This window comes from Rhinolophus sinicus, linkage group LG07 (assembly GCF_036562045.2).
Source record: "Rhinolophus sinicus isolate RSC01 linkage group LG07, ASM3656204v1, whole genome shotgun sequence".
Lineage (NCBI taxonomy): Eukaryota > Metazoa > Chordata > Mammalia > Chiroptera > Rhinolophidae > Rhinolophus > Rhinolophus sinicus.
In genome coordinates this window covers 71,480,642-71,494,265 of record NC_133757.1, presented here as the reverse complement: position 1 = coordinate 71,494,265, position 13,624 = coordinate 71,480,642, and the positions used below count along the sequence as shown (strand labels likewise).

General features: G+C 46.3%; 2 protein-coding genes across 5 annotated transcripts in view; one reads left to right on the top strand and one right to left on the bottom strand.

Moving 5' to 3' along the window:
- The window catches only part of SAFB (scaffold attachment factor B), a 34,560-nt gene extending 33,233 nt beyond the window's left edge, over positions 1-1,327 (bottom strand). Inside the window, 1 exon segment of the mRNA XM_019710761.2 lies at positions 996-1,327. Coding sequence (XP_019566320.2) covers positions 996-1,184 — 189 coding nt within the window. The 5' untranslated portion in view covers positions 1,185-1,327.
- Positions 1,328-1,539: 212 nt separating this feature from the next.
- The window catches only part of SAFB2 (scaffold attachment factor B2), a 40,780-nt gene continuing 28,695 nt past the window's right edge, over positions 1,540-13,624 (top strand). For 2 of the 4 annotated variants that reach the window (XM_019710757.2, XM_074337653.1), the window contains exons 1-9: positions 1,542-1,852; positions 2,947-3,034; positions 7,445-7,509; positions 7,595-7,795; positions 9,262-9,324; positions 10,245-10,272; positions 11,186-11,696; positions 12,123-12,172; positions 12,707-12,807. In XM_019710757.2, coding sequence (XP_019566316.2) covers positions 1,667-1,852; positions 2,947-3,034; positions 7,445-7,509; positions 7,595-7,795; positions 9,262-9,324; positions 10,245-10,272; positions 11,186-11,696; positions 12,123-12,172; positions 12,707-12,807 — 1,293 coding nt within the window. In that variant the 5' untranslated portion in view covers positions 1,542-1,666. Of the gene's footprint in view, positions 1,853-2,946; positions 3,035-7,444; positions 7,510-7,594; positions 7,796-9,261; positions 9,325-10,244; positions 10,273-11,185; positions 11,697-12,122; positions 12,173-12,706; positions 12,808-13,624 lie in introns of all 4 variants that reach the window. The other 2 variants (XM_074337652.1, XM_074337654.1) reach the window with 2 other exon arrangements.

Sequence of the window (13,624 nt, the reverse complement as noted above, 5' to 3'; positions counted from 1 at the left end):
ACATGGTGGCATAGAGGAAAAGTGAATTGTGACAACGATCATATCCTCAGTGTTTACATGTGCCAAGCAACATGCCACGCCTGTTTCATGCAATCTCACTTAGTCCTAACAGGAAAGCACCTTTTTTTTCCCTTCCCTTTTTACACAAGAAGAAACAGGCTCAGAGAGGATTAAACGTCTTCCATGCCCAAGATCAACCCACTGAGACTTGGCAGAGCTCCGAGTCCAGACGCAGTGACGGGAGCCCACACTCTGCCTGCCTTAAGTCCTGAAGCCATCTCGGTGTCCTCCCCAAGTCTGTCTTTTACATTTCTGGTCGCTATTACACATAGCACTTTCCCTTCCATGTTAGTTCTCCAAGCTAGAGCTGAAAACCCCTAAACTGTTCTTTTTTCCTCCTTTAAACATTCTCTTGACGTGTTTACTTTATAAATTAACTCCCTATTCAAGACTTGTTGGCTCTAAACGAACAAGGAACGTTTACCTTCCTAGAAAAGACCTCCGCGGCAAGAGCGGGCTCGGAATCAGCCAGCTTGGGTTCAAATCCCGTCGCCTCCTCACCCCGGCCGTGTGACCTTGACCGAGTCCCCTACCTCGCCTAGGAAGTGAGGACTTCAGGGTTTCCCGTCCACTTTTGGAAACCGAGAAGAGACAATGAGAGCAAGGCCCTCGGCGAAGTGGCTGATGGGGAAAATAGAAGCCCTCGGTCGATGTCACCCGCTACCTAGAGCTGCAGAGCACTAGCGGCTTCCTCCGTTCGCGTCCAGATTTTGTTTTTCTCGCTCTAATGCGGCACAAGGATTTGAACCTGGGCCAGGCTGGGCTCTCAGCTCCTGCTCGGGCCTAGGAGGAGCCACAGAAGAAGCGCGGAGCACCAGACCGGGCGCAGGCCGCAAACGGGGCCGAAGGCGGGCCCTGAGGCCAGGGAAACTCTGTTGCGGCCGCCGGGGATCCCCTGACCCAACACCTGCCCACTCCCAGGTCCCCAGCTTCACCTTTCTGAGCCTCTCCATCAAAACGCTCTTGTTGCCGCTCGAGTCCAGATTCCGTTTCTTCAGCTCCGCCCGCAGATCGATCACCCGCAGATCGCTGAGGCGCCGCGTCCCGGTTTCTGACGAGGCGGAGCTCAGAGCCGCTGCGCCCGCCGCACCCGAATCGCCTAGGCCTGAGAGAGTCTCCGCCATTCCAGGGACCCTGGCTCCGCCACCCACTTCACACAGAACCAGGCTGGTTTTATCTCGGCTTCTAGCACAAAATGGCGCCGCCTGCCAGAGAACCGCTCCAGCCGCCCCGGCGCGCCTCGCTTCTGCGCAGGCGTACCTGGCGCAGAACCGACGCTCCCGGTCGCGTCTGCACATGCGTGGTGAGAGCTCTGGGGAGATGTGCGCAGGCGCGTTGCGTCTCACTGGCCTCCCGCCGCGAAGGGCCGGAACGCATGCGTGCTGCAGTTACAGCGCCTGCGCGTTATGATGGGAAACGAACGGTTGGGCTACGCGGTAGCCGACTTGAGGCTAAGAACGCTGGTAGGGGCGGCGCGCATGCGCGGCCGGAAAGCGGGGCGGGAGGAAGCGAATGCGTTTTCCTCTTAGGCGGCGCCATTTTGTGCTCAAAGCCGCTACAGCCCCTGGCGGTGTGGGGAGTAGGTGGCGGAGACGGGAAACCCGGGATGGCGGAGACTCTGGCAGGGTCCGGCGACTCGGGTTCTGGCACGGCCACTGTCGGCCCGGGCGCCTCTGAGGCCGGGACGCGACGACTCAGCGACCTGCGGGTGATCGACTTACGGGCGGAGCTAAAGAAGCGGAACCTAGACACCGGCGGCAACAAGAGCGTCCTGATGGAGCGACTCAAGAAGGTGAGGCTGCAGGGGGACCCGGGGTGGCGCAGGAGGCCGGGGCACGCCCCCACGCGGGCCTGTCACCGCGACTCCTGCACCCGAGTGTCCCCGGCCCATCCCAATCTTGGTCGACCCCCCGCCCGAGCTGTGTGACCTTGGCCTGTCACAGCCCCTCTCTGTTTCTTGCCTTCTGCCAGCCTGTAGCCTTACGTGCGCTGACAGCCGGCCTTCTTAGCCACTAGGGCGGCCCCTGGACTTCTCCCAGGGCTTGAGTTGGAGACTCGGGTCTGTGACCTTGGACAAGTGCCTTCCTCTTCCTGTGCCTCAGTTTCTTCTGGAGAACGAATGACTGAAGGACCTTGGAGATCTTTCAGGAAAGGGGGCTGTTGTTGTATCTGTCCCCAGAACCTTTGCACTTAAGCCCTTCGCGGGACTGTTCCAAGGTCTTCTGGCAGACTCCTTGTTGTCATTTTGGGTTTGAGCTTTCACCTCCCCCACCACCCTCCCTAAAGTGCAGTTCCACCTGCCTGCCTCCTTCTATTATATCATCCTGTGTTATCCCATCTCACAGCACTTAACACAAAGTTAAGTGCAGGGGATAGTTGTTTTCCCAACCAGAACAAGCTCCTTAAGGGTAGGGACTTGGTGAGTTTACTGTTGAGTGCCCGCTCCTGTGCCAGGGACACAGATACCTCCCTGACCTGGTCTGTTTGGTGTTCTTCTTCCCCAGAGGTCAAAGATAGCCTGTGGAACACCACGCAGCCTTTGGCCAATGCAGACCAAGTACAAGCTTCTGCTTTTGTGTTATGTTATTAACTTAAACTAGAAGGTTGGGCAGTTTCAAGGTTAGGGGCCATTTTGGAACTGGTCATTGACCCCAATTCTGGGGTCCCAGCTCACACACCCCTTTGTCTTCTGGGCATGGGGCCCAGAGGGAACCACATTGCATTGGATTCATCCTGTGCCTTTTGGGCTTGCAGCCCACATAGCAGACCCAGACTTGGTCTTTGCAAGGAAGAGTTTGCCTTTGTGTGCTAGGAGGTTGTTACTTACAAGGAACAGTATGTGTCCGGCAGTTCTTGATAATGTAAAAACTCGTCTCTTCCTGACAGGCGGTTAAGGAAGAAGGGCAGGATCCTGATGAAATCGGCATCACATTGGAAGCCACAAGCAAAAAGACAGCAAAGAGATGTGTTAAAGGTATCCATCCACCTGTACTTACTGCTGCGTGAGGCCCGAGTGTGTGTTTAGAGAACTTACTTAGAGAACTGGTTTTTTAGCACTCTTTCTGCCCAGGCCAGAAGGAGAATGTCTTTGGCCCACATTGTCCTCCATGTAATAATTAGGTCTGCTCTTCACCAAATAACAAGTAGCTCTGTCAGGGGTACTGGAGAAGTAAAGAGCTGTGCAGGCGCCAAGTAAAGTTAAAGTATGTATTGAAAGCATCCCAGATCTTGTCATTGGGGTTAAAAAAGTACTAGAGTAAGACACACTCTGAAAGCTGCTCCAACTGGTTTGAGCAACTGAGTGCACCTGCTTGCTGCTTGGCTTCCTTCCTGGTTTAAAAAATAGGACTTAAAACAAGGAAAATGACAACAACCCGAGACTAAATAGAATCCAACTTCTCTAGGGTCCAAAATAGATTGTCGGAGTATTTGCACCCAGCCTATGTTTTACCAGTGTGATTTTTAAAAAAAATATGAGGTATAATTCACATACTATAAAATTCATCTGTCTAAATTAGTCGGTGCAGTGCTTATTCACAAGGCTATGCAACTGTCACCAGTATCTAATTCTAGAACATTTTTATCACCCCAAAAAGAAACCCCCAGGCCCATTAGCAGTCATTCCCCATTTCCCCGGCCCCCAGCCCTCGGCGTTGTCTATTGACTTTGTCTCTATAGCTTTGTTTATTCTGGACATTTCATATAAATAGAATCATACCGTATGTGGTCTTTTGTGTCTGCCTTTCACTGAGCGTCATGTTTTCAAGGTTCATTTATGTCATAACATATATCAGCACTTCATTCCTTTTTATGCTTGATACAAGTCATTTTTGGAAGAATTTAATTCCATAAAACTTTGAAATCTTGCTACCCTCATTGGCTGTCATTCTCATTATTAGATTTTGTAGTGACAGGGACAGTATAATTTAACACACCTGTGTGATGGACTTGTTTTTTTGAAAGGTGCCACACAAAACTTCTGACAGATGTATATGTCCCATTTATCTGCAGAAGTGCTAAATTCAGGCAATGGAGGACAGCTGCTTAGCATGTAAAAAATTAATTTGTATCATTTTCAATAATTCAGTTTACTTTTTAACAGCTTTTCTTTCTTTTTTTCCCCCATTCTGCCTCCCCATCCCACACTCTAGTTCAAGCTATTGTTTCTCAGTCTAGTTGTGTAGGACACAGCTCCCCATGCTGGTGTTATGAGCCTTGGTGCTCCCACGGGGCTGAGGCAGTTGGTCAGCCGCTCCCAGCAGCTCATGGCAGCTCTGCTGGCTGCTCACGATGGCTGCTGGCCACTCATGGCAGCACACGGTAACCCACGGCAGCACACAGCAGCCCACAGCCGCTTATGATGGTTGCCGGCCACTCACGCTGACCGCCGGTGCTCATGGCGGCACACAGTAGCCCGTGGCAGCACACGGCAGCTCACGGCAACCTCCAGCTGCTTGCGGCAACCTCCAGCTGCTCGCGGCAGCCCAGCTCCAGGGAGAGCTGTTGTTCACAGTCTTAGCTGTGGAGGGCGCAGCTCACTGGCCCGTGTGGGAATTGAACCGGTGGCGCTCCAACCACCTGAGCCACCGGGCCAGCCCTTAACAGCTTTTCTTATGACAACTTTTCCATAACTCATCTAACTGGTTAAAACTTATACACCACACGTGTTTTGAAAGGTTAAATTTTTAAATTAGGTTACACAAAGGGATTTACATTTAAGTTTAATTTTAAAACAATGTTTTTGCTGCTCTTGTATTGGTCTATGTTTCAGTTATAAATACTGAATAAATAAATAAATACAGACTGAGGGAGACTGTCCATAGCAGGGAACATACAAATACTTTTGTGTGCTTCGCTGTTAAATTATTCATGGTCTGAAAGTCTGTTTTACTATAGCTGTGAAATAACTTACTATTAGTTTGAAAAGTTTTAATGTAGATGGTCATTTAAAACTGATGAGGTTCAAGACTTACTAATGAAAATGATCTTGGCTCCAAACGGATCTTTAGATCATTAGACAAACTAAACCTTAGCTGGGTGCTTCAGAAAACTGTCTGAATGTCTAGATGAAAGCCTGGGTCAAATCAAAACTACTTGGAGTTAGCCTTTTGTCCAGGAAGCTGTGGTAATAGTTACTTGCATTGGTGCCACTTTAGCACGGGTCCTTTCCCCTTGCTTTTCCAGAGAAGTCATCAACGCCCAGAGAAGAACAGGTGGCCGAGGTCAGGGGTAGAGGACAGCACCTGTAGGTGGTTGAGCTAGCATGTTCTTTAGAGGTGTCTGGGCTCGTGGTTAGTGATATGAAATATTAGACCCCTCTGGTCGAAATTAGGTCCTTGAGGTTACATAAAAGTGATTAGGAACTACCACCAATCGTTTCCAAAGTCTGTGCCACAAAGTGGGACTAATTCTGGGAATTCGTAAGTGACTTGCCTTTCAAAAGTAAAAAGTAGCTAAACTTAGAAAAAATTTCCTCATACTCAGGACAAGAGACCGCTCTCCTAACTCATCTAAACAGGCAAAATTGTGAAAGACTTGTGGGTGTGTTTTGAAAGGTTAAAATTTTGAATTAGGTTTTGTGTGGGATTAAAATTAGATTTTCTAGTTTCAGTCCTGTTCCCAGCCCCCATTTCAGCTTTTAGTCAGTGTAGACCAGGCCCTGTCTGCTCAGCATGTGTCATTCCCACTCTCATTTAAGGCACTTTGTGATGAAATGTTAGGGTGTACATCTCTCCTGTTTACATCCTGTGTGAGCACTGCAGGCTACTATTTAGAGGCCTAGAAAAATTGGGTGCAATTACCAAACCTTTTTAGACAGTGTATCTCAAAAGCATATGCTGGGTTTAGATATAGTCGGAAGTGATACAGCTGGGTTTTTGAGTACCAACTTTGTTCCTAAACCAAGTTCTTACGTGTCAAGTGTGGATAATAAACCTGCTAGCATCGTAAGATGTAATAAAATGTAGAGAGCAGTGCCTGACATGTAATAAAACTGCTTTTCTTGGGTGCTTATTGATAATAATAGTGAATGAAATACTTAACGTTGCAGTTTGAATCTTTCATGAAAGATTGAGGTTTTTTATGTTTAATTTTATCATTTTTAAAAATTATAAAAATAATACTTTTCGATAATTTGAAAAATGTAAAAAGTACACGTGTGAAAATAAAATTATCTCTAATCAGACCACTCAGTATTTTAACCACTTTTGGTGAGTGCCTCCATCATATCCGTCTATATGCACCTTCTCACTTACAGGTATACAAACACACGTGTGTTTTAATAAAAGTAGATCTACGTGGTTTTTGTTTGTTTTAACTTTATGGGCATTTTATCATATTAAATATTGTTTAAGAGCTTTTTTTTTTAAGTTGCAAGACATCATATATATGGTGTATCATAAGGGCTCACAGCCTCGGCACTTGACAATTTGGAGGGAAGAATTCTTTGTGGTAGGGCTCTGTCCTGTGCATCATGGTATGGTGAGCAGTATCCCTGGTCACTCACTATCCACTAGATGTCAGTAGCCCCAGTGTGACCCTAAAAATGTCTCCAGATATTGTCAGATTACCCCACTCTCCCCATCGACTCCCCATACCGGTGTCCCACAAATGAACAAAATGTGCTATAATTTGTTTCCGTGTCAGATGTTTAGGCTGTGTATACTTTCTAGATGGAATAAATGCCTATGTTTTGAATGTCCTGCCAGACATTTTAGCACACGTCCTAAGGGGAACTCCTGGAATAAAGGGCGTGTACATTTTTAAGGCTTTTGATACATGTGGAGCCCAGAGATTTTACTTCGCTTCTGAGTCTAGAAGTTTCCACTCTCTTCTCCTCCGCCCCTTTTGGGAACACCTAACATTAACTCTAAGTAGTTCTTTTGCATTCTCAAGACCCAGGATGATCATGGACTTGATGGTAGCCTTTGCCTTGCAAAAAAGGGTGGCTGAGCTGAAGAATGACTAAAGGCAGGCGGCTTGCTTGAAATGGGTGGAATGTAGGGAGAACCAGCAAGTTAATGACCCAGAATGTTATTTGAGGACGCAGTTCTTTGATTACTAGATGGGTATTACATTTTTTGAATTATGTCTGTTGAAAAATGCCTGTTATCCTTTGCTCACTCTTTTGGGATGTTTCTCTTTAGAGTGGTTTTGAAATCTTTTGAAGCTTAGATATTTGGTGCAAGATTCAAAATACTTTGATAGTATTAGGGAAATCCTAGATATTCCTGTCCTAATAGAGACAAAATTACACATGATAGAACGGGCACTTCTAGTTTCCTTGTAACATGTTCTCACCAAGATTGAAATCTATCACCCAGCATAAGCTAAGTATGAGGCCAGATCTGAGCATAATCTGATTGAACAATTATTCTGTAATTAGGACAGAAGATGGAGGAAGAAGGCACAGAAGACAATGGCCTGGAAGAGGATTCCAGAGACGGGCAGGTACGTGGTGTGACCGTGGAGATGGCAGCAGGAGTTGCGAGTCCTGACCCGCCTGGTCATGGGCACCTCTTCTTCCTCTTTCCAGGAGGACATGGAAGCAAGTTTCGAGAGCTTGCAGAATGTTGACATGATGGACGTCAGTGTGTTAGGAGAAGCTGACGTCGAGAACAGCGCTCCAGACTTTGGGGACGATGGCACAGACAGCATCCTCGATTCCCTGTGTGACAGCAAAGACTATGTGGCTGCGCAGCTGAGGGAGCTCCCGGCTCAGCTCGCGGAACCTGCTGTAGGTAACTCAGAGACAGTGCGTGGAGCCAGTAGCCCGAGGCTTCCAGGGCTCGTGTGCTGTTTATGTGGGCACGAGCATGCTGGGGGTGGAGGAAAAAGCAAACGCCGACGCACCCATTACCATAAACACTTAATTTGGTATCTGAACCTAGGTGATAAATTATGTGCATGGGAGCTCCCCTAGGTCAGATATTAACTAATGGGTAACTTCTCTGTGGTGCCGGAGAAAATTTTGACAGTTGGGCGGGCGACGCTTTCTAAGCATAAATCATAAAAGGTGGCACCACTGAAAAAAGTATTTCCCTTGAAAAAAACAGGTAAACTAGAAAGATAATAACCATTTAGAACCTCATCATCCAGATAATCCTGTTGATATTTTAGAAAACTTACTCTTTGCGCAGATTAGACTGTTACATTAAAAGATGTGGAATATAGTGAAGAAAAATATTTGTCCCCTCAGAAGAACCCCTCCTGGGAAAGGGATCCACTCTCAGTGTCCATGTGTGTAAGGGAGGGCTTTAATTCCGCTACCAGTGTCACTTCGCCCACGTCTCACCCCCGGATTTTGGTGTAGAGCTCTCAGTGGTGGCCGTCCTGGAATTGATGGCCATTTTAATCCCATGCCAATGTCCCATGCCATTCTAGTTCAGTTATTTTATTTACTTATGGCATTAGCTTTAAACTGAAAAAGTGCCCTCATAGGACTGAACTTTAAACCTTAAAGGTTGAAAGTCACAAACTCCAGGCAGCAGCACCTTGACCTAGAGTAGCATTGAGCAACTGATTTGTCCCCCCACCGCGATCCTGTTGTGTCATGTTAATCATTTCCAGAGCATGGGCTTGGTTTCTAACTCCTTTGTTAATGGAAGCATCCAGGTTATAAGGTTCAAACCTAGAAAAGAGAAAAATATCTGGGACAGGATGTTTTTTTATTTCACTTAAAATGGTAAAAGGCCTTCAAATTTAGTAGCCTTTAAGTTGGGGTTTTTGTTTGTTTATTTTTGTATAGTAAATAGTAAAAAGAGAAAACAGTCAAGTGTTTGTTTTAAATAAAACACTCAAAAAGAAAGTGCCCAGTTACTGTTAGTTTAAAAGGGTTGCTACCAAGTGAAATTGGAGGGTTCCAAAGTTTTGAGTTCTGCTTTGGGAATTCTGTGGCTGGGTGGTGTGTGTTGACCAACAGTGTGTGGAAACTGCCTGGGAAATGAATTTGTTCATCTGGGCAGTGCTGACAGAATACCTACCATCTGCGAGCCCCTGTCAGCAGTGCTGGTGTCACCCAGTCCTAGAGTCGGCGTCAGGGCAGGGAGGCAGGTCATGAACCAAATAGTCCAACAGTAGACTTGCAGATGGCAGTAGGTGTGTCAAGAAAATAGATGTGTCAGTTGTCCGGAATGTGGTGAGACGTAGGCCTCGGCACTCATAACTCTGTCCCCACAAAGTGACCTTACATTCATCTTTCAGGTGGACGGGGAAGGCTTCGAGGGCACTTTGGATGCTTCATCGTTGGACTTCAAAGTACCTTCGGTAAGTTCTGCATGGCTGACAACTTGATGTGAGTGGTTAACTTTCCATGGTGGGAAAGGATGTGTGTTATGTACGTAAAAATGACCCACTGAGCATTGCTGCTGAGTTGGGTGCTGGGGACAAGCGGTTGAGCCAAACCGGTCAGTCTCGGAGTTTGCAGCCTGGAGAGGGCAGGGTTAGTAACCGACAAGAATGTAACTGGAAGGGAAGAGAAGTTTGATGAGGGAGAAGTTCAGGCAGCTGGGCTGCGAAAGCACCCAGACGGCTTTCTGGAGGAAGTCCTGTCAAGTTCGGGTCTGACATACTGGTCAGGTGTTAGCCTGGTGAAGGGAAAAAGACGACTTTGCGGTAGAAGGGAGCATGGCTTCCTGTAGGGATGGAGTATACAGGGCGGGGGCAGATACAGGGGGGCCTGGCTGCCAGTGTCTGTGGGCTGGGCAAGGATGTGGCTGATGGGCGTGTGCACAGTGGGAAGTCAGAGAAAGATTTTCAACGGTAGAGAGATAGTTTTGATAATGTTTCTGTTATAAGTAAGTTTATATTGGGAGAAATACATTTTTCTCCAATCAGGGGTGATGTATAAAGCAGTGGCCATCTGTGTGACCTTTGCCTTGACTGGGGGAGTTTTGCCAGCCACAGAGGCCGTTGGATCAACTCAGACTTGGGATGGAGTGGCCAAACTGAGGGGAGAGTTGAACGGGCTAAATAGTACCATTCAATTGTGCTTTTTGCCAGGGAGAAGCCAACAAATGAACTTGTCCTGCTTGGGTGATCATAGAACGGGATACATGGTTTTGAATGGAGAAGGTTGTTTGAAATAGGCATTTCTTCGTACTTGATCAAAAGCTGTATCTGCTCGGGAAATGTATCTGCCCTGTTTTTAAGTGCCCTGTGGTTTTTCTTTCTCTTTTTTTAAATAGGATATTGAAGAACCACTATTGGAGCCAGGTACTGATAAGAGAAACACAACAGTTATGGTTTGAACGTTTTCTCACTACTATTTTTTTCAAGCTGTCTATATATTTTAAGCTGTGTTACGGTCTCGTAAATTATTTTAATGGTGGACAATCCAGATCATACAAGGATCAGAGATTGGAAACCCATTCGTATCACCAGATCTGTGGAACAGCCGTTCTGGTTTCTGGAGGTCATATATATGTGGTGAGATGTAGCAATTATGGTCATCTCTCTAACCACATAGAGTGGCATTTATGTAATTTCTCCCTGTGGTTCTTCCATGTGTTTCTACACATGAAACAGATCTTGTGATATTTCGCTGCAGTCGTTTTGATTAATGCAGTTAAGGCAGGATAAAGCGGTTGTCAGGGCACTTAATCTGAGAAGTGACTGGATTCCAGAAGAGGAAACAGAGTTTCTTCATGAAAATTTCCAACATGTTATTCCCCTTCTGAACTGTGTTTATCTCCCGCCATCGGAAGAGTTTCTGGTTTTCATATTGGACCGTTCTGTTAAAAGAAATTCAAAGAAATTTGGAAATTGAGCTGTCATTGAATTGGTGATTGCATTCAGTTCAGCACCTTGGACGTTGGAAAAATAAGTCCGAAGACCCAGACTTGAACAAAACATGAAGAAGACTGTCGAGAAGCAGCCAAGTGTTTATAGGTGTTTAAATCTGTGGGGGCCTTTTCTCTTCCATGTAGCGTAGCGGCTTGCTCTAGCAGTCGGTTGGAGTGCAGGTAGTGTAACCAGTGTAACGTGTGTACCCGCGGGTTTTCCAATCTCTGTGTAGCTAGCAGTTCTCTTCGTGTTAGTGTGGCAGCCGTGCCAGTTCCGCATTTGTGATTGCTGTATTTCCCTGGTAATTAAACCTTGTGCCATTCTATTCCTGTTAAATCCGTAGAAAATGAGAAAATACTCGACATTTTGGGGGAAACTTGTAAATCTGAGCCAGTAAAAGAAGAAGGTTCCGAGCTGGAGCAGCCATTTGCACAGGATACAAGTAGCGTGGGGCCAGACAGAAAGCTTGCGGAGGAAGAGGACCTTTTTGGCAGCGGCCATCCGGAGGAGGGTGATTTAGATTTGGCCAGCGAGTCAACGGCACAAGCTCAGTGGAGCAAGGCAGACACCCTGTTAGCGGTAGTGAAAAGGGAGCCCGTGGAGCAGACAGGCGGTGACGAGAGGACGGACTGTGAGCCTGTAGGGCTAGAGGAGCCAGTTGAGCAGAGTAGTAAAGCCTCAGAGCGCGCGGAAGCCTCTAGCGAGGAGGTGGCAGAAGCGCCCCTGGAAGCCTCAAGCCCAGACCCCAGAGATAGCAAAGAAGACGTGAAGAAGTTTGCTTTTGAAGCTTGTAATGAAGTCCCTCCGGCTCCTAAAGAGTCCTCAGCCAGTGAGGGCGCTGATCAGAAAATGAGGTTTGTTTTTTCTCAGTTTTAGACCAGACGCTATCTCCTTTTCATTGGTCGTTTTAATGACACACATAAGCTGTTTTTCTGCAATTGGCCAGCCAGACTGACGAAATTGTAGCTTACTTCTAAAGAATGTTTTATTTCTCTTTGTGTATTTTTAATGGGTGATTCGATTCCTTTTCTTTTTCTCAACCTACTATGGTTGTGTTCTTAAATTGTTAAGTGTTCTCTTCAGCTAAATCGAATTGACTTAAGAATCTGACATTGTATTTTGGGGGTGGTCAGCTATTCAATATAAGCTTGCAAAGGTGTCTGTTAAAATTTTATTTCAGACTAATTTTCTGGTAGGTATTCAGTTTTAGCACGTCATACTTTTAATTTAGTTCTCTTTTGTTTGTTTCCTGTGTGAGTAACATTAACTTTTGTCTCTAGCTCTTTTAAGGAAGAAAAAGATATAAAGCCAATCATTAAAGATGAAAAAGGTATGATTTAACGTGTGTGGCGGGGAGCCACCTATGGACCCCTTAGTTTGGGAGGGAGGGACGTGCAGGTATCCACATGCTGGACACAGTAGGTTTTATTGTGGATACTGGAATGAACCAGCTAATGGTATCTCGAGAGACTGGTTTTAAATGTTGGTGAGCTGCATTTTATGTCTCTCTTGTGGTTGTCATTTATGGGATAGTGAAAATCCCATTACACTGCATCCTATTATAATCCTATTCTCCGTTAAATAATGTAATGAGAGTTAAAGAAACTGCTGTCTTGGCTGGGAACTGATCATTGAAAGACATTTCAGTCTGTAACTGACCTGGACATGATTATTTCTCCAGTAAGAAAACTCTCAATGTCTGTTATCCAGTGTTTTCAGCTTCTGTCCTAGGTCTTGGCAGTAAGTAAATCCTTGAATCAGAAGAGTTGAATGTAGTTAGGGTTTACAAGAGGGCCGCCATCTTAGGAGTGGTGGTGCATCCTGTTACGTCTGGAGGCAAAGCAGAATCTCCCTCCTGCTGCAGGTCGGACCAGCAGCAGCTCCGGTAGGAATCTCTGGGTCAGCGGACTGTCTTCCACAACCCGAGCGACAGACCTGAAGAACCTTTTCAGCAAGTATGGGAAGGTATGCATTCCCTTGCGTTTTGCCGCCCAGCCTCGATTTGGCATTAAAAAATACACACAGGAGTTTAGAAACTTACTTCGTGCCACAGTTAATTTTATTGGTGGTCGTTTCTGGTTTTAAAAAGGCAGAGGGGAATCCTCGAAGGGAAAAACCCCAGCTTGTTTGGGGTAGTGTGCCTTGTTTTCTGGTTGACAGTGGATAACAGAGCACATCAGCATGTCATAACACTACTCAGAAAACGTATATAAACAGCTACCATCTAACTGTTCTTGTGGGTCTTTCTAACTTCTCTTCAAGAAACTGCCGTCTTTTGGCCTGTACAAAACTTAAAGCTGGCATGCTGAGTTTTTCCCCTCAACAGTTAAGTGAAGAGTTGACTTGTATGTCTTACAGCATCTTAAGTTTGTACTTTGAGAACTGTAACGTGATAATGATTTACAAACAAATCAACTAATGTGCTGCTCATGGAGGCAGAAGGAAAATGATACAATTCAGAAGCCTTCCAAGGAACTTGAAGGACTTTTAAAAATGATTCTGTTTTCCTGGAGTTAGATGATAAAACAGACTTATTATAAGCCATAGGGACTGCCCTGGTCTCTTGGGTGCCTGTGGGAAGTGGCCCTCCGAGGGAGAGGTAGGCAGGGTGCGGCAAGGTGTTGAGAAGTCGTGGGGATTCCAGGCAGAGTTTCGGTGACTGTCCCTTCCAGGCTGCCCAGGTCATTCCTTTGCTGAGGTCCGTGTCGCCAGATTAGGTGTTGGTGAGTGCATTAGTGAGTTTAGCAAACAGGATCCAGAAGTATTAGAAAAGTATTAAGCT